The sequence below is a fragment of the Myotis myotis genome, unplaced genomic scaffold (genome assembly GCF_014108235.1).
Source record: "Myotis myotis isolate mMyoMyo1 unplaced genomic scaffold, mMyoMyo1.p scaffold_m19_p_11, whole genome shotgun sequence".
Classification (NCBI taxonomy): Eukaryota; Metazoa; Chordata; class Mammalia; order Chiroptera; family Vespertilionidae; genus Myotis; species Myotis myotis.
This window is the reverse complement of record NW_023416315.1, coordinates 3,381,935-3,402,223: the sequence shown is the minus strand read 5'-3', so window position 1 is coordinate 3,402,223 and position 20,289 is coordinate 3,381,935. Positions and strand designations below refer to the sequence as shown.

Below are 20,289 nucleotides of genomic sequence, written 5' to 3'. Positions count from 1 at the left end.
TTCTTAAATAATTATTCTCACGGAAACCAAACTTGGAGACTTGCAGAAGAGTCAGAGAGAGGTCTGTCCAATGATACTGCACAGAGAGGTGTTAGATTACAAACAGCCCGTTGGCTGGGAGTCCATCTTCATGCGCCAAACCAAAGCAAACTTTGTACTGATCTGCATGCAAAGTGGACACAGACAAATGCATCTGGCGATGACTCAGAAAACATGACCTCTTTTAAGGTTTCAATTTCAGTAGACAGCATACATGTCCATGCACCCCCCCCCACCTAACGCCAGGCTCCAACCGAATGTGATAGCTGTTTGGGGGAACACAATTTAATCAATAGTGAACTCTCCTATGATAGAACATCAGCATATTGTAGATTCCTAATAAGGACAACAGGCTTGGAGGAAAATAAATATTTTGGGATAAACTGATGGGACTTTAAAATGTGTTCATTCTATTAGCAAAGAATAGTCCCTTCATCCGGGATCTTTTCGGGGACTAAAGTTGAAGGATGCTTTGCACAGCAGGAATGGAAACTTTACTTGAGATGTATTGGGTATCTTGACTTAATGTTACCTGCTACATAAATTAATCATCATCATACAATTTCATATAATATATCCCACTAGCGTTCCAAGTGCATCAAGTAACTTTAGTCCAAATGTGGAGGGCGGGAGGGGGGACAAGCTTGCAGCTTGAGAACAGAGTCCCCCCCGGGGTGGGGGCCCTCCCCGAGGCGCTGGTCACCCCACCCCGGGAAGGATTTCTGTCCTGGGGAATCGACCCGTCCCTGGAGAGTCTAAGGCAGGCCTTCGAGTGTGCCATGGACTCCCACCAACACAGGAGTCTCGGTTGCTTTCTCTTTCGGCATCCAGTGACTATAAGGAAACAAGATTAGGGAGAAATAGCATCAGCTTGAAAATACCAAACGATGATTTCTCATCCGCCAAGAGCTGAAGGCAAGACACAAGTCTTGTCAGAAATGGATCACAGTGACTCCTGGGAAAATCCAGACGAACAGAGGGGTGGACGGGCGTATGAACTTCATGAACTGTGGAGGGAGGGCCTGTTGGCACCACCTCGGCCGCAGCGGCCCGCTTACCATCGCACTTCTCCAGGATCTGAACCGTGTCTCCAATCTCCAGCGACAGGCCGTAGGGGACGGTGCCTCGGAAGCTGGCAATCACTGCAAGAAACGGAGGAAGAGATGAAGATGCTCACGGGCGGGTGGGGAGCGACACTGCTCTCCGCTACCGGGGACGGAGCAGACCTGGCTGTGGACGGGAGGTGCACTTTGTGCGAGGACCCACTGTCCTGCTTTAATGGTATGTATTTTTGAAGAGTCTGTCTTGAAGTTTGCCAACTTCTCGGTCGAATCAAGATGAATGTCAAGGGTGTGGAATGTACTAAAGGACCGGGCCTGCATGCTCTCCGCTACACTCCCTCCCCATCCAGGCGCCTACCCCACGGTGGTTACTCAATAAATAGATGTTCCATGATAAGTGAGGAATGCATGTCTTACTTGTTATTAAGCTACAGTGATGGAAGGAGGTGCCTTGCCCTCAGACTCTGAGCTCCCCAAGAGCAGGCACTGTGTCCTTTGGCTCACTATGTCCCCAGGACCTTGCCACAGTCTCCGTGGAGTGACCAATGGGGGCGTTTTAGTTGGTAATGACTGGAGCCCTCCCGCGGGAATAAATATGCCCATGCCCAAAACCTGGGCCGGCACCATCCCAGGCCCACACACCCGGGCCAGCACTGCATTTGGAATGGGTGGGTGAGGGGCATCCCTTAGTACCACCTGCTGGTTACTGAAGAACTGGTTTCTGAAACCTTTTGCAGGTGGGATGGGCCTGGGGGGGGGGGGGGGGGGGAAGCAGAGAGAAAGTGTGCGTAGCTCAGTCCAGCCCAGGCGCCTCGAGGGAATTTTGGTGAGATGCGCACAGTGACTCTCCGAGGGACATCAACGCTGACTCAGGAAGGAGGCGGCATGGGAGGGATAACAAAGCTGCACCCAGCACAGGAAAGACGGGAGACGGCTGTTGCCGACCATGTGTGCTGAAATCCACCCGCCGCTCACATCCAAAGAAAATGACAGCCAGTGCTTTCAGTGCTTGGCTCTTAAAAGACCAACATTTTGGGAGTGAACGTGAGCATGCCGTCTCGGACAGGGAGATGCGGATACACCCCCAGGCCCCCCATAAAGGACGGCCCTGCTGTGGAAGCCCGCGGGTCTGTCACAGGCAGCAACGTGCCCAGGCAGCGGGATTTTAGATGAGTTTGAAGCCCCTTGGCGATCTGTAAACAAACAACAGCAGAAACCAGAACACGGGGCAGAAACCATAACCCAGAGTCCACTCGACGGTGAAAACAGCCACGTCAGGACACGTGGGACAAGCACTAACTCACAGCGTCACGGTGGGACCGGCATCATGAACGACCTAGTACCCACGTGCCTGACCTGTGCACACTTCGCAGGTCACTCCCAGTAACTCCCAGACACTCCTTCTTACAGGAGGCTGACGGTTTAGACATCTCATAAAGACGGTAACTTAGAATCGATGACTGGGTCCTCAGGCTCCCTCCGAAGAGCCCACGTAATCAATGAAGCGGCTGAAATAACAGTTTCACATGCAATGAAAGTGAAGGACGGGGGGGGGGGGGGTCCCAGGACAGGGGGCACGCCCAGGGGGAGGCGGGGACACATGGCAGGTGTGATCAGGCCAACTCCTTCCAACACCCACTTCTCGCCCTGGTCACCGGGAAACGCAGGCCCACGGAGGCCCCACACCTCAACCGCCAGGACCAGGCGGCCCGTCTGCTCAGTGCCCCCAGCACAGACTGTCTAATTAGGGGTACATCTCGCTAGTCTTCCATCCTTCCCTGTTCCCCAGGGGAACACGGTCACATGAGGCTCATCTCTCTTTCCACCCCACTCCCCACCCCCCACCCCTGATCCCCCAGGCAGACGCAGTAGCTCTGTGACCCACGGAGCCGTGGGGCCGGGAAGGAGCCCCGCCCAGCCCTGCCTCAGGCTCTGCACAGTGTGAGGCAGAGCAGGGCCCCATGGGAATGATCACATCGTGACTAGCCACGTGGTATTTGCAAACCTGGGGTCACGTGGCTCACACTTTGCAAGAAATTCGTCTAGCCCCGTGGTTGGCAAACTGTGGCTCGCGAGCCACATGCGGCTCTTTGTCCCCTTGAGTGTGGCTCTTCCTAAGCCTTAGGAGGACCCTAATAAGTTAATAACAGTGTACCCACCTATATAGTTTAAGTTTAAAAAACTTGGCTCTCAAAAGAAATTTCAGTCGTTGTCCTGTTGATATTTGGCTCTGTGGACTAATGAGTTTGCCGACCACTGGACTCTAGCCCGTAACTCCCACTTCATAAATTCCCTCCGAAGCCTTTCTGCTTCCCCTCAGGGGCTATTTCTAAAGTAAAAGATATTTGGGGGGCGGGGGGGGGGGGATGCTGCCAGTTTATCTCTGAGATGTTAATGGAAAGTTAAGGCAAAACTCCTGCCACTGCACCAGCCCGGTCAGCGCAGCCGGTAAAGATGAGCATGACCAGCTCGGCACTCGTCTGTTATGGATAAACTTTCAAACCCTCCCACGGGGTTTCTCAGGCACCACGTTCCCTGGGACCGTGTCCCCCTGCCCCCCCGCCCCCCCCCCCCACACACACACACACTTCCCCGTTCATGAACCAACGCAGCGGGTGCTTCCTGGGCTCCCTCCTCGCTGTGGATCCCAGCGAACGGCGCTCCCAGGTGCTGTCCACCACCATGGACAGCTGAGTTCTTCCTTAGCAAATGCTACACTGCTTAAAAGCTGCCCCCCACAACACACCTCTTTTTTTAAACCGAGATTAAACATGGCTGTGCTTGACCAGGGTTACAAATCTTTGTAAATATTTATCCTCTCCCCTCTTACACAATGAAACTTGCCAAACAAATCAGATACGTTTTCCAAAATATCTCCAAAAGCAGACAGCAGCTCTGCCCAAACCAGCCACTTCGTTTCACAAGATGGTAATTAGGGACAAGCCCCCCCCCCCCCGGCCGCTGTGCAGTGTGAATGAGATTTTGCACTTGTTTTTATTTTTCTGAGCATCACGGGAGGTGACTCAGTCTGTCCAGGAATTCCATCCGACAGTGCGAATGCCTTCGGGGCGTATTCACAAAGCGGTGCCATTCGGGGCGTATTCACAAAGCGGTGCCTCCGGCATTCCCCGCATTCCCGGCAGCCCAGAGGGGAGTAACCGGTGCCCAGAGGACCAGATTAGAAAGAGAGAGATTCCAGGCAGCACAGAGCATTTCATTTTGGGGAGGGAACCTCAAACTCCCCAAAATAACCTCCCCATATGAAATTTAAATGGAAGGAGTGAGGGGATTTATATAATCCCACTTCACCAAGAGCAGGCCTGGGAGCTGAAACCGCTAAGCCTCCCTGGAAGTCACACTGCGGCAAATGTGAGCGTAAGAAGATACGGTTGCTTCTTCTTTTATTAGTAACTATAATTATTTTTAATTATTTTTACTTTTTCATCGATTTCAAAGAGAAAGGGAGAGGGAGAGAGAGATAGAAACATCAGTGATGAGAATCATTGATCGGCTGCCTCCTGCACGCCCCCTACTGGGGATCGAGCCTGCAACCCGGGCATGTGCCCTGACCGGGAATCGAACCGTGACCTCCTGGCTCACAGGTACTCCGGGAGGGCCTGCATCAGCAACACAGTCCAGTGGGAACGGCAACCAGGAAAGCTGGGTGTGAATTCCGTGACCCCTACCTCCCCAGGTCTCTGTCCCCGTGAGAGAGCCGTGGAGGCAGCTAAGAACAGGCCCCCACTCCCGCCAGCTCGGCAGAGGCTGTGGGGCTGATGACCCGGAGTCTATCCTGGGTGAACGCAAAGCAGAGTCTCAAAGGGCCACCACCACCAGCGAGACCTCGGGTGGAGGCCACGCGAGGAGGGGAGACGGCGGCCACCACGTCTTGCCATGTGGGCACAAACGGACGCCAGAGGGTGCACAGAGGCGGGAGCTGATGCCCAAGGCCGTTCTGAGGGCCCCCTTCCCGACGATTTGGACCCAGAATTCAGCATCTAGACCAGGGGCGGGGAACGTCTGGCCCCCGAAATCATGTGGTCTGGCCCTGCCAAGGCATGTGGGGAGAGTTCATCCAACGTTCGACCCCATGGAGCAGGCTAATGTGTAAGCTGGTCATTTTGTGTGGCCCGAGAATGACGTTATAAATATCCAAATGGCCTTGGCAGAAGAGAGTTCCCCACCCCTGATTCAGATGACAAAGCCAGGAGGCAGAGAAACACTTCACTTACACGCATGAATGTTTCCCACCGCGCTCCACACACCAGTCCGAGCGGCCCTCCACCTCCAGCACCACGAGACTGAGTGTCCCCTGCGTCCCCTGGCCCTTTCTCTTTCTGCCTGGACAACCCCCTTCCCACGGAATCGGACCACAGCGCTGACCTGCTGGGGGGGGTCGCGGTGTTCCTTTCGGCCGTCTCTCTACTCGTTTAAAAATAAGGGCGCTGGGCTGGCATTTCCACCTGACCACTTGCCACGGGCACCGCTCACCCAGCAGGACGGTCCCCACAATACCACGCACGGCGCACGCTGAGCTTTCCCTGCTCTGGCCCCGGGCACCCAGCTCCCTCCTGCTGCCTGGAGTGCGTCCCCGAGCCGTGGCACCCCGCTGGGAACCGCACCTGAGGGTTCTGTGACCTGTCACGGGGCCAGGGACCCACGGCTGCGCCCACAGAGGGAGGCGAGTGGCCACTGTCCGCACACCCCTTCATCAGGCGCCCACCGCGGGGAGACGAGCATTTGGAACCCCTCGGCCAAGGGGCACTGCACCGCTGGCCTCATCAGTAGGTCCTGCGTCGGAATCTGTTTTGTGAAAATAAAGACCTGAGGCAGCCTCGAGGGACGAAAGACAAGGGGGACCGATAATGGGCCAGCCGTCCCCCTTCGCTGTCAGCACGGGACCAGGCACGGTGTCCGCACAGCGCTCGCGAAGTCCGCGTGGCAGCGGGCGAGGTCTGTCCCTAACCCTGGCACTCCCACGCCGGGCAGGACGGACGCGCCCCTCTGGTCCGGATAATCTGAACTGTCAGCAGCAGCGGCCCCGGACGCACATGGAAATCCATTCGTTGCAGCAGGCGGCGGGGTTAATGAAGGCGGTAATGGCGCCCACGGGGCGGTGTGACTGCTTGTGTGGACGGGAGGAGAGACTGTGACAAGCCAACCTGATCCTGTTTAAGCCGTGGGAGAACCAGGGTAAACTACTAATGCGTCCCAGCAATAAGCTGTTTGTGAGGAATATGGCCGACACCAAACTGGGTCACAACGCACGGCTTTTCTCAGCGCTCGTGACAATCAAAAAGCTGTAAGTGATATTTCAGAAAAGGCCTGCGTGTCGGCACCACACAGGCACCTTCTGGGGTCTGTGTGGCTTCGGAATTCGCTTTCTTGGGATAAGCAACACGGGTGCATCCACGGGAAGAACTGAACTATCACGTCAAGAATGTTGCTACCTCCTGGCCAGTGTGGCTCAGTGGGTGAGCGTCAACCTATGAACCAGGAGGTCACAGTTCGATTCCCCATCAGGGCACATGCCCAGTTATAGGCTGGATCCCCAGTAGGAGGCGTGCAAGAGTCAGCCGGTCAATGATTCTCTCTCATCACTGATATCTCTCTCTCCCTCTCCCTTCCTCCCTGAAATCAATAAAAACATATTAAACACACACACACACACACACACACACACACACACACTGCTCCCAGCGTGCCATGTCAGTGATTCCCACGCTGACTTCCGAGTCCCACTGGCCAGCATGGGGGACGGAAGCTGGCCCTGCAGAGGGCAGGAGGGATGCCCGTCCAGGGCGGCCCTCGCATCGGCCGTGAGGCAGCGAGTCCTGAAGGAGGTATCTGCTCCGGAGGTACCTGTGGTCAAGCCTGAGGACAGGCCGGAGTGAGAGGTCAGACACGCTCTATTTTGTTCAAGATTTGCTACATCTTCCTACAAACTGCTCGGAAAGGAAGCCCCATTTCTGTAACTTTCTGTTGTGTGTTCCGCTCTCTGGCCTTCATCAGTCAGAGCCCCTGCCCGCAGGCCCACGCTCCTCCCTCTCGCCACTGAGCTGTAACTCGGGACTCGCTCCCTTCCGAAGAGCCTTGCTGTGCGGGCTTCCCCGTGTCCGCCTCTTCAAACGAATCACACTCCACGGGGCAATTTCCTGCCTCACTCCTAACTGATCGATTAGCCCTTGGGCAGGAGACGTGGCAGGGAAATGCTCACTGACAAGAATGGAAGTGAGGTGAACGTAGGATTCACATGCCTCCTGCTGGAATGCCCGCAGATACATGCGCAGTGCGCGCAGAAGCCAAATAATCTAATGCTACTGCTCCCGACAATCACAACAGAAAGCTTGTCCACCCAACAAGAAGGCGGCGGGTGTGCAGGCCCGGGCTGGCCGTCGTCCGCCCGGGAACGAGGCGGGAATCGCAAGCACAAGGGCGGATCCACCGCGACGGCCTCGCAAAACTCCCCAGGAACCCTCATCTCGTCAGGAGACCCCTAAGTAGGTCACAGGCAGCTGAAAACGCCAGGCAGCAGGGAAAGTGTGATGGATGGCGACGTGTACATCATTTTGGAGGAAAAGTTGCCGTTTTGTTATTCTGATGGAACCTCCGCTGCACTAAATTTATGAAATATTTAGGAAGAGGGAGTAAAAAATATCTCCTCCAACAGAGAAACTGAAAGCGGTGCTATACCATCTCCAACCAGGGCTTTTGATCACGCATCAGACTAAGGTGCTGCTTCCCTTAAACTGCAAACACTAAATAAATGCTGATGAGAACCCCGGCTGGTATGCCCAGTGGTTAGCACGTCAGCCTGAGCACCGAAGGGTCGCAGGTTTGATTCCTGGTCAAGGGCACATACCTGGGTTGCAGGTTCAATCTCCAGCCCCAGTCATCGCACATGCGGGAGGCAACCCATGAATCACTGTTTCTCTCTCATATTTTAGAAAATCGTAAAGCATTTGTCTGTTGTTTAGTGGGGACTGGAAGCCATGTAAATGCACGTGAAGAAAACCATGGGGTAGTGATCAAAGTGCTTTGCAAAATTAATGAGCGGGCATACCGATGGGTCATCTCTCTCCGGGGACTTCTGAGTCGACTAGCCTCTGGAGGGAGCAGCGCTGAGAGAGGCCCAGTGGTGACAGACATTAGCATCGCCCGCACACAGCTGGGCGAGCGCCGAAGATCGGCCGAGAGAGGTCGAGCCAGCGCGGAGGTGGCAGAGCTGGCATGTGGTGCCCCGCGGGCTGTGGGGCCTCGGGGCTGCCACCCCCCGCACTGCACTGTGTACACAGCGTGAAAACAGCACCAGGGGGACCACGTTCTCCACCAGGGAACAAAGTGACCAAAATGTGGAAGCCAAGCTGAAGCTGGATAATCCTCAGAGAAGCAGGTTATTGATTCTACGCGAGGCCTCACCTCTGGCACCAGCTAGAGACGATTTAAATCCCTGCTCCGTTACCAACTCCAATGTTCTATGGTTATAAAAAGGATCATGTCTAGCCCAGGCTGCATGGCTCAGTGGTTGAGCGTCGACCTATGAAGCAGGAGGTCATGGCTCGATTCCCGGTCAGGGCACATGCCCAGGTTGTGAGCTCCATCCCCAGTGTGGGGCGTGGGGGAAGCAGCCAATCAATGACTCCCTCTCATCATTGATGTTTCTCTCTCTCTCTCTCTCTCTCTCTCTCTCTCTCTCTCTCTCTCTCTCTCTCCCCCTTCTTCTCTGAAATAAATAAAAATATATTTTTTTCATAAAAAGGGTCATGTCTATTTTTTTAAAGCAGCATGCTAGGCCAATGTCACCTCCTTCTGCACCTAAGAAATAGCGCCTGGCCACACGTTCACCCACACGGAGGCGTGCATGTCCACTCCAGGCCGGTCCTTGCTTCGGGGGGTGGTTCCGGCTCTTCAGCAACTCAGTGAGGAGCAGAAGGGCACGGAGACGGGGAGGCGGGGAGACGCCACACGCGGAGCACCCGCAGACCGGAAGGCACTGTGCTCTGTGGGTTTCAGGCTCCGTGGGTTTCCAAGGTCCCCCAGCAACACACGTTTAAACATACACTTCACACGCACCCCACGCTGAAGTGTGAGCGGTCCGGAATCGACTCCAACTCTTGGTTCCGGGTTCCGCAGAAAGCAGTTACTGACTGCGTAGCCACCCCGCCCGCCGGTGAGCTGGAATGCGCCACGCCTGCTGCGCTCTGCAGAAAACGGGAGGCTTTACGCACTTCACGTGGGGGCCTTAGGAACCCTAAATTGTTGTCACATCCTGTTGTGCATCCTTTTTTCCCTTAAGTGACTGCCTACTGGAAATCTCCTGGCTTTTATATATTACATCTCTCTTTACAATAACCCCGGGGAGACAGACGTGGGAGGCAAAGCCTCCGCTTTCTGAAGGATTTGCTCAATCCCAGAGCTGAAGACTGGCCCCGGGCCTGCAGGCCCGAGGGCGAGACAGACCCGCGATGCCTCCCGCTCCGCCTGCGCTGTGTTAAAGCGGTGGCAGTCACTGCCACACTGAGGAATTAGGAGTTTTCCATAAATAAATGTCATTTCCAGCTTTCCTTGAAAAATCAGAAAACCCCGTTGCTTTGGGCCCTTCTTTCGCACGTTTAAAACTTAGTTTGAGCGAAACAACAGCGACCCCGAGAGGAGGAAGACAGGTTCCCGCTACCGACACGGGCCCTTCCTCCCTGCCTGGCACCAAGCAAGCACTGGACTCCCCATTTACCAGGGGCGGGTACTGTGCCTCCCTTATTCATCCACCGTCTTCATGAATAAAATGCGAGTGACTCGGGCGCGCTCTTAAGCCACCTTTGTATGTAGCCTGCTACCCGGGAAAAGAATCTCTCCATGTATGCGTGCTGACCCAATGTAACGTGAGATCAAAATGTTGCACAGAGAAAATGTAGTGACATTAACACACAACAGCAGTAAGTGAGTCCGTGGAAATCCCCCAGCAGGTTCCACGCGACTGGGGTTAGGTTTCCAGGTTCTGGTCCAGCAGATCTCATCTCCTCACTGATCAGATGTCTAACAGAAAGGTCTTCGGGTTTCTGTTCCCCACGGGGGGAACCACAGCACAGGCAGCCTTCGCTTTCAATGTCCAGTAACAGGTTTAATGACGCCGTGGAGCCCCGCACACGGGGACGCCAGCCTTAGGTAGGTGCGCAGAAGGCCCTTTAACCGCAGGAGAAACTGACCGAGAAGTATCACTGAAGCCTGGCCGGCGTGGCGCTGTGGTTGAGCGTCAAGCCATGAACCAGGAGGTCACGGTTCAATTCCCGGTCAGAACACATGCCAGAGTTGTGGTCTCCATCCCCAGTAGGGGGTGTGTAGGAGGCAGCCGATCAGTGATTCTCTCTCATCATTGATGTTTCTCTCTCTCTCTCTCTCTCTCTCTCCCTCTCCCTCTCCCTCTCCCTTCCTCTCTCTAAAGTCAAACATATACACACACACACACACACACACACACACACACACACATATGGCATCACCTAGTGAAAGGAGTACCTTCCAACACAGGACACGCACTATTACTCCTTCTAAAAACATGTATATTGTCATACATATGTGCATTATGTATGTGCATTTGCATGTGTTAGATTCCATAATCATGCCTTTTAAGAGCTAGTATTCACCATGTCTAAAGTGGCGATCTCTGGGTGGAAGATTGAGAAGTAATGATAATTTTTCTCCTTTTTTACATTTTTAACTAAAGATTGTTTTTTGGTAAGAGAATAATATCACACCGGCTCGGGCTGCGAGGCAGCCCCAAGTTGGAACCATCAGTTGAGACATCTTACGGGTGATTTTCCTCGGGTTTACAGGGAAATGTGGATGCACACGCTGATAAAACTCCTCTCGGGGTCTCCCACACCCGTCTACTATGACACGGAGGTCGGATGCCCGATTATCCCTGGTCTTCTGGGGAGAGGTGAGCCCCAGGGGTGCAGCTGTCAGAGCTGATAAGAACAGACAATCGTAAGAGTTCAATCATGTGTTTCCTCTGATCTCCAGGAAATGGGGGAGAGAAGAAAATGGGGTCATAGAATATTTCCACAGAGTCCACATTTTTCAACAAACCACTTCCTTGAGCGACTTGCAAGCATCAAACTCTGGTGTAACTCCATGTGTAGCGACAGCAGACAGTTTTAGATGAAAGCAGGGTCCCTGCCAAATCCACCACTCAATGGAGAAGGAACAACAGCAAGAACGATAAAAGCCGATCTTTCCACATCGCACAACCTCTCGTAACAACAGACCCAAGAAGAAAGCTCCCCACCTCAGAACTGCGCCCCGCCCCTGCTTCCCCCGCCCGCTGCGCCCCGGCCCATGGCACCGCCACCAACACGGACGGAAGGACCGCAGTCACGGCTCCTCTGCTGCCCTCACTCCGCACTGGCACCCAGTGCCTGTGTGAGCGTCCTCTCCTCCCCAGGGAAATGCAGAACCAGCCCTCCGTGGTGTCCATGGTCCTCCCACCCTGACATGCTGCTTCGATGGCACAGAGAAGACACTGGCTGGAGCCCCTGTGGCTCTGCCTGGCTGCTTCCGGAGACCAAGCTGCCCCATGGGTTCCGAGGGCCAGCCTGTGGGCTCCTCGGGGAGCACGGCTGTCACGTAAAGATTCTCCAGCCCCTAAGGCCATGAGGGGCAAGGTGGCACACAGTCATCGTCGCTGAGGATTTTTATCGACCGTGGTCACGGTCCCCCGGCTCCGCTCGGTGGGACAGACGTCCTGTGGTCCGGGAACGATGACCGGGAGGTGGAGACGCTGTGCTCCATCCACGCTGACGCCTCGTTTGCCTTAGGACGGGAGGGTCCTGCTGATGTGAACGATGACACTGGACGATGGACGATGAGAAAGAAGCCAGAAGTTACCGAACACTACTGGTAAACCCGCCTCCGGGACAGCGAAGAGAGGGCTGCGCGCGGTGACAGGCAGAGCTAGAGAACCAGTGCGAGCCGAGTGAAACTCCGTGAGTGCCACGTGACACAGATTAGAGCGAAAAATCGGGGGCGGGGGGGAGGACGGGGGGGTATTGAGTTGATAATGCACATTCCATACAACGTTAGATCTTCGCTGTCCAGCAGCTCATGTATGAGCGGCCCAACGGTCGCTCTGTGAACACAGGCGAGGCAGGCAGACACCATCTCCTACCCAATGAAACAGACTTCACATGCTTCACCAAAACTGTCATTAAATCTCCTTTCTAGTGAAAAAGACCCTCATCAACAATCTCATTATTCCCTCTGAGAAACGAACCAGTTTCCCATCCAATTCTTCTTCCCCCGAGAAAACGGCCACAAATCAACTCCCACCCACAAAGGCGGGGGGCTTAAAACAGGGGCGTGCTTGTCTGGACCCACACACAGCAAGGCATTGATCCCTAGAAACACACCCACGAGAGGGTCCAGTGGAGATCGCCAAGCATCAACCGCCTAAAATGCGGAAGGCGGGATCAAGATCGCCATTAAGGAGGCACGGTGAGAGCCAGCCTGGAGGGAATGAGGTGTCGAAGAATCCCAAGCATGTTGACTAGGAAGGCAGATAAGCCTTTCTCCCAGAGTGCAGGCAATTTAAAGAACAAAATAATGGAAAAGAGCAGAGTTGGTTGCCAGCCAATTACAAGCATCAGTAGATCCAATGTCAGGGAGACAACAGACCGCCCTGGGCGGAGGGATGAGAGAAACAGCGGCTTGAGCGTGGCTCACCCAGTGTCTGTGAACACTCCCAAGACCAAGCTCATTCTGGGCTCCCCAAAACTGGTGATCACAGCTCTGAGCTTCCTTCATCTCCCCCTTTGCTTTCTTTCTAAGAACCTTAAACAGCATGTAGCAAGCTCCATGCTTTGGCACTGGAGCCCAGGACACTCAGGATAGAAAACAGACTTTCTCAAGATCCCCCAGGAGTTAATTAGAATAATAACGACTAATGTTCCCTCCGTGAGAGGAGGGAACTGCTCATGGCTATGAACACAGCCTGGAACAGGACCTCCTGCCACAGCGCAGATTCCCGGTAAATACTTAGTCAACCAAGAAACAAACCAACAGCGAATCGTCATCGCGACGCGCCAGTACAATGATCACTTGACACCGGAAGCGCCCAGGCTGAGGACCAGGATCCAGTCTTTGCATCCATCAGGCCCCAGTGTGAGAACCTCCCGCAAAAATGGTAACTGCTCGGCAGTCTTCATCGAACACACCAGGGCATTTCCCCCTGCGGCACACTGACTCCTGTCTGCGGCAGGTGAAGAACTTTTCAGAACTTACCTATCTGGGTCCGCCGGGCCGGTGAAAGCAGGCCATTGTGGTCCTGAGAGCACCCTTGGTGACAAAGGCCTCAGACCCCTCAGAGGCACGGTCACTGCAAAGGCGACCATTGAAAAGACGAAGGATTCTATGTCAATTGCCGTTTGCCAAACATTTTTAGAAAGCAGATTAAAATTCACGCCTCGCAATGTGAAGTCAAGAAAATCACAGTCCTTTTTCCACGGAACGGAAAGAAAGCAAGCTCCCGTTGGCTATCGTCTCTGAGTTGATATTCACGGCGTAGGGAGCTAACTGCCGCTTAAGGAAATCGCTGCTCAGCACTCTGTCCGTGGAATAACAACTGTGCTTCACCAGAAAAGCTTGTCAACTGAGAACCATTAGAGCTTGTTTCTCTGCGGGATATAACTTACTATTTGCTAGATTCTGGAGCTTTTATTAATCCTGGTGAAAAAAAAAAAAAAAAAAAGCAGCCCTGGCCCATCACACCTTAAAATCTGCACAAAACGACATAAAAGACAATAACCACCAACATCCAGCTTTGGAATGAACACAACCACAGCATCTGCTGGGGGGCGGGGGCGAGGGGGGCGGCGGTGCTTTGGGACCCATTTAGCTTCTGTCCGGGTCTGGGGCTGGTCTCTATCAAGAATCCAAGTCAAGAATCAAGTCACGACCAAAGGTCTATCTCATTTGTGCCCCCTTGAAACAGTGAAGGAAATTCAGACAGTTAAATAAAAACAGATTTAGGGAAATTGTATCTTGTAACAAAGGATAAAGGTGAGGAAAAAAAGTAAAAACCAAGATAAGGGGAAAGAGTCTCCAGATTGGAAAAGAAGAAAAATGGCCTCCGGGGGAAATTGACACCTAATGCTCCTGCTTCCAACCAAGATGAGACAGGAGGAACCGCCTGAAACAACCAAAAAACTGGGGAAAGTATATGTAGCAAGGGTTGCAAGACAGTGGATGTGCGGCATACACGGGAGGGGAGGGCCCTACGTTTGCCCCTGCTCACTGCCTGGAGCGAGGGGCCAGTGCACGGAGCCCTGAGGGGCCCGCATGCCTCTTCTCGAGTTGAGAAGAGAGTTGGGAGTCTTTGGAGATCAAGGAAGCAGAGAGGAGAGAGCTACACACAAAAAGAACAGCAAAGGCCTGTACGAGTTTCCCCGAGTACTGAGAAGAAAGCACGCGCATCATGAAAGTACAGGTCTGGGAGAGAACCACCCTAAAGGGTTGGAAGGAATCGTGTGCGGGACCTGTCACACCAAGCCCATTCCCACACCCCAAGTGGAAAACCTCATCACTCGCGGGTACTGGGTAGAGAATGGTTTTGCCGAAGTCGTGGGTCAAAAGAAGCCTGGACCAACCTCCACTCAGTCCTAACATCCCTTAAGAGCAAGACCCAAAGGGTCAAATGAGCTGACCTCAGAGTGAAGGTGGAGAGTATTGACAGGAATTCAAAACACCCATCACCCAAAAAGGTAAAATATCAAATCTGGCATTTCCCCCCAGAATTTAAGGAAGCCTTTCCTAAAAGTTTGTAAAATACTGCTCATCTTTGGACAGGCTTGATTTTTGTTTGAATGTTTGAAGGGAGGCCTCCCACTGAGATAAGAGTGAACTATGAAGGTGGCTTGGTCACAACTCAATGGCTTCATTCCTTGGCTTTAAACAAACTATAAAAATCAAAAAAATCCTTGGTGTTTATTTTCCCAGAAACATTTTTAGCATTCTATTGAATGCACGTAATTTCTGTAACATTCCAGAAAAAAATATTTTGGAAAGACCGATTGGTCTTCCATACCATCCAATATCTGTTTCTGTAGAAAAGGGAAGGTAGTCATTGCTATGAATGGCTGTAAAAGTAGTTGACACTCCTGTGTTAAGCAGAAGCCACATGGTGGAATCCACTGGGCACTTATTGAAAACTGAGAACTCTGGCTTCCAGGGCATGCGGCCTCTGCAGCTTCCACTTTCACGGTAAGGAGACTGCCCTGTGCTCTCTGCAGCCAGTTCTGATCTTGCGCTGCCTTTGGAGTCTACCCAAGATCTCCTGTTGTCAAGACACACTGCGATTGCCACACACCCCCCCAGGATCCAAATTTGATGTGACAACTCCGGGGTTGCTTTTGCTTCCTTCAGATTTCAAAATTAACCGTTTCAGAGGGTGGCATTAGACAGGTAGATCCATGAACTGTGACAATACCCTGCGCAATGGCCTTGTAGGCAGACAATCCTAAGAGGAAAATAAGGCCACTGTCCACAGTTTTTAAAGAGAAAAATAGAGTATCAGGTAGACATGCACTACTGCATTCCACTAGGCATGATGCCCATACCGAGAATAATTAGTGCTACAAGAACAAAGAAGGTGTCCTTTTTTTTAAGGTTTAGGAAGGAGGAATCGCAGAATAAGGGTGGCTGGGAGTTGTCATAAAAGGTTTCATGAGTGAGTTGGAAATCCCTCAGGGCTTTGGGGGCGGGAGGTCAAAATCCCCCAGAGGAGCAGGTGGGATGTTTTGGCAGCACGATGAGTCCTAGGATGGAGGGTAAACCCAGTGGCACCATCATGAAAGGCCTTAAAGTTTCCTCATACCTATTAGTTATATTTTTTTTAAAAAAATTTATTATTGTTACTTTTAATCCTCACCTGAGGACATTTTTTCCATTGATTTCCTGCTAGAGGCAAAGACCAACAAGTAGTTAACATCTAAATGCGAGAAGTCTATCAGAAGGCTGATGGACTTTGATACTCAGCAAGTGCTGAGAATCAGCATTGTATTACCCTGCTGTTGGCTGAATGGCTGAAGGCAATCCCCTAACCTGATAATCCTTTATTGTTTACCAAACCTTACCATTGATGTCTGTTTGCTTTGCTAAAGGGCAAATGTGTATTCTAGTAAATAAAAAGCTATGAATCCAGACATTTGGGCAGCCACTCCACTAGAGAGTAGGTCTCCGCCTGGTTCCCCCATGCCTTCTAAATTTATATTTTTTGTCTAGTATATCCATTTATGTGCAGCACCTTCTCCAAATCCTGAATCCTCGCTGCAAAAGGTGTGGCAATTTCTAGACAGAGTGGAAGGAAGGGAGGAACAGAGGGAGAGAGACTGAGAGAAAAACATTGATGTGAGAGAGACACATGGATTGATTACCTCCCACACATGCCCTGACCAGGGCCGAGGTTAGAACCCACAACTGAGGTACGTACCCTTGACCGGGGATCGAACCTGTGACCCTTTAGTTCTTGGGCTGGCACTCTAACCCCAGAGATAATTCAACTTTTCAGATGCAGAATTATCAATGACAGTGACAGACAGATGCTTTTAAATGACCTCCTCTATCGAGCAGAAGAGGCCACAGAGGGAGAAGGAGTTAGGAAAGGACTGTGTACGCGGGACACGTTTGGGTGGCAATTTCAGAAGTAAGATATGTAAGAGCGATCGCAATCGGTTTTAGAGGAACACTTAATAGGTCAGGAAAAGATCAGAGAAAAGAATGGCATTTTCTAATAATTAAAAAATTTTAATTTACACCTGGCTGCAAATATTTTTTCAATAAAAGCTTGGGAACATGAAGGAAAGGACATCCGAGGCTGGCTCCAGTGAGAGGATGTTATTATATGAGATGATGTGATATCACTATAAAAATATTCAGGCATTTTTTTTAAAAGGCAAAAAAAAATACTCTTACATTTTCCTAAGACTATTCCAGTTTATTTCTCAGAAGACTTATTTTTAATTAAAACCTAAAAGAGATCTAACTAGATAGATCCGTACTGGTCTATTTTAGGTCTACAAGTATTTACAAATGTGTATATATAGACAACTAGTTTTATCTATTTTAAGCTACCTTTTCCCATCCAAATCCCAATACTCTTCTTTAAAATATATATATATAAAGAAAGTACTACCAAGACAAGCAACGTTGCATCAACAGACGATGAACTCTCCTTCAACATGACTTCCCCTTCGGGACATGTTCCTGAGCCGGGTTTCTTTGACGTCCTTGCCACGGTTACGTTGTTTCATGGATGAAGACCCAGGTCTACGAGGGGTCAGACCTATTTCCCACACACCAGCTCAGCATCTGTTTCCACATCCCATCCGAGTGGCTGCAATGACTACACAAGAGGGGGGTGAAAGCGGGGGTGGGGGGGGGGGTGGCCAGGGCATCTGTAATAGTGTCAACAATAAACAAGAAAGCCTTGGGGCTACCCCACCTGCGCCCGCCCACCTGTCCCTGCCCTGACGTCACGCTCTCCGCCGCCATTCCTGAGCTCTTTACGCTTCCTCTCACCCGTCTCCTCTTACAGGGTCACAAGCACAGGCCCCTGAAAGCTGCTCGATCTGCACCGCCTGGACGCCGGCCTGTGCTAGGCTCCATGGACACAACTCACCCAGGCGCTTCCAGCGTCCTGTGCCGCTTCCCACCGCACCAAACTGAAGGGAGCTAGAGAGCCAGTTCAACGCCCCCCACCCCTGCCCCCCGGGTTTACTTGTCTCAATTACTTTTATTTCAAAGGTCTGCTATGGAAAGAGACTCAGTTCTCTTCCCCATTCAGAGCCTCGAGCTAATAAAAGCTCCGATTCCTACTGACAGGCCATCATTCTGGGGCGGCCCGAAGGCCGTCAACTACTAATTATAGCACCATCTCTGGCCGCGGCAGGACCCCAGGGCGCTATTTACAGCCCGCTCCTCGGATCAGGTTCAGGGGTTTGGCGTTCAAGGGAAGGACATGCCTGGAGCCAGGTTAGCCTTCGGCGCTGCAGAGGGGCCCTGCCACCGAGCTCAGGCAGGTGAGAGCATCCTCGCTTACCTCACAGGTGTGAGCTGGTGCATGTGCGTACCTTCCAGAGGATTTTCCTGTAGGAAAGACACATCATCCCACTCATTCCTGCCACCCCATCCCTGGTTCTCAATGGTCCAGGAAGGAACGTCGCCCTCCCTGGAAAGCTCACGAACCAGCACAACGCAGCAAGCGCCGTCGGCTGCCATGCCAAGCGTCACAGATGGCAGAGTCATGAAGAAAGGGCTCTCCCAGGCGCTTGGCCGGCTCCTTTGGCTGTGAAGGGAGGAGGGGATGTCCCTGGATGGCCGGTCGCACCTGCTGGAGGCGTCCCCGGCCTCTGAGTGGCAGTCACTGCTGACCTCTGACCTCGTGCACACGGGAGCTTCAAGTCCGCCCCTGAGCCAGAGCAGGCTCATGCTCAGAATCTCTTGCCGCCGAATCAACAGGGCCCCATGACAGGAGGGAAAAAACAACTTATTCTATGCAACCATTGGATTTTTAAAGTAAAAGCGCTGCTTAAAACAGGACCCTGCCACAGCCCCCCGTGGGCTCCCCTCCTTAACAAAGAACTGAGCCTTTGGCTGCTGCCCGGCCCCGGCAACGACCATCGCAGCTCTCACAGTGCTTTCCGCTCCTCTTGACCTCCGTGGCGTGGCTCTCCTTCCGCTCTTATCTCCCTCCCGCCTGGCAGTCTCCAGTCCCCTGCGTGTGCCGGCCCTCCTGCCTGGCGGAGTGCACGCACCGTGTCCGAGGATCACTGACCAATGACTACAGAGAAGAAGACGTCTTCAGTGTCCCTGGGAAGGACAGCGTGGCGTTAAACTGCCCCTGCAGACTGAAATGGTAAGTCTCATCGTTCCCCCACCTGAAACCAAACAGGTCAACCCGTGCTTTTCCCAGGTCTCTCACTGCTCCGCCTGGAATGACTCCACGCCAACAGGGATATTGTACAAACTAGAAAAGTGCTCCGTTCTCAAAGTGTCTTCCGTCTTCTCGAAGGAATGCAAGGATAATCATCCTGAAGATTTTCTTTTTACATATAAATTTTTATTGGTTTCAGGGAGGAAGTGAGAGGGAGAGAGAGAGAAACACCGACGATGCGAGAGAATCATTAATCGGCTGCCTCCTGCACGCACCCTACTGGGGGGTCGAGCCCCCAGCCCGGGCCTGTGCCCTGACCGGGAATCGAACTGTGACCTCCTGGCTCCTAGGTCGATGCTCAACCACGGAGCTAAGCTGGCCGGGCCCTCTTGAATATTTTCTAACCTTTGGATGCATTTTTAGTCACAACTGCCTGCCAAGTGCTCACCTCCTTACCAGCCTGGCCTTGCCCTCAGCGGGGGAAACTGACAAAGGGATGGACGAGCGTTAGAAGGTGCCCGGCACGATGTGGTTCTCGGAAATAAAGCGCGTCCGCGGTCACCCTCGAACCTCGTCCCAGGAGCTTAGAGCCGCCCCTCCTCTCTTTAGCTGAAAAGATGAGGCCGACAAAGCCCCAGCTCACTCCTCTCCACACGTGTGGACAATTGCAGGGGGGTTTCCCCTGCACCTTGCTCAGCTCATTCCTGGAAACGGGCGTGGAAATGGGTCCCCGAGTCGTAACCTGCTCCGTCCAACGCCACAGCCCCTGGGAACCGTAAACACCTTGTCTTCTCTCTAAAAGGCACCAACACAGGAGGTTCCCACTCCCCTGGCAAAGCTTCAGTCAACCCTCACCTGTCTGTCCGACAGAACTCCAGACAGCAGAGACGTTCCCCCTTTGGAAATTCTCCTGTGAAGAAGCACCATCCGTGACCAGGTTACCAGCCAGCAAATAGCATGACAACAGGGGTCGGTCAGCAACCCCTTCCCTTTCCTGATCCCTCACTGAGCACCGGCACCAGACCCACCCACGGGCTCTAGGCCTGGGCTCCGAGTGCCCATCGGAAACCCGAGCCCTGAGGCATCCTGCATTTTTATTTTTGAAAAGTAACTGGTAAGCTTCCCAGGAAAATGTGGCTCAGTGCCCCGCCAGGGTGAATACTTTTGCATCCACATGTGTAATATCACCTCAGCAGGTGAGATTAGGTTTTCCTGTCCCGTGAGTCATGCGAAATTGAGATTTTAGATTCTTGGGGACGGCAGGTA

At 52.7% G+C, this 20,289-nt stretch overlaps 1 protein-coding gene across 3 annotated transcripts in view; it reads right to left on the bottom strand.

The window, feature by feature from the left end:
* DOCK4 (dedicator of cytokinesis 4) overlaps positions 1 to 20,289 on the bottom strand; it is a 198,877-nt gene that overhangs the window by 98,797 nt on the left and 79,791 nt on the right. For all 3 annotated transcript variants that reach the window (XM_036327289.1, XM_036327291.1, XM_036327290.1), the window contains exon 2: positions 1,098 to 1,181. In XM_036327289.1, the coding sequence (XP_036183182.1) occupies positions 1,098 to 1,181 (84 nt within the window). The remainder of the gene's footprint in view (positions 1 to 1,097; positions 1,182 to 20,289) is intronic.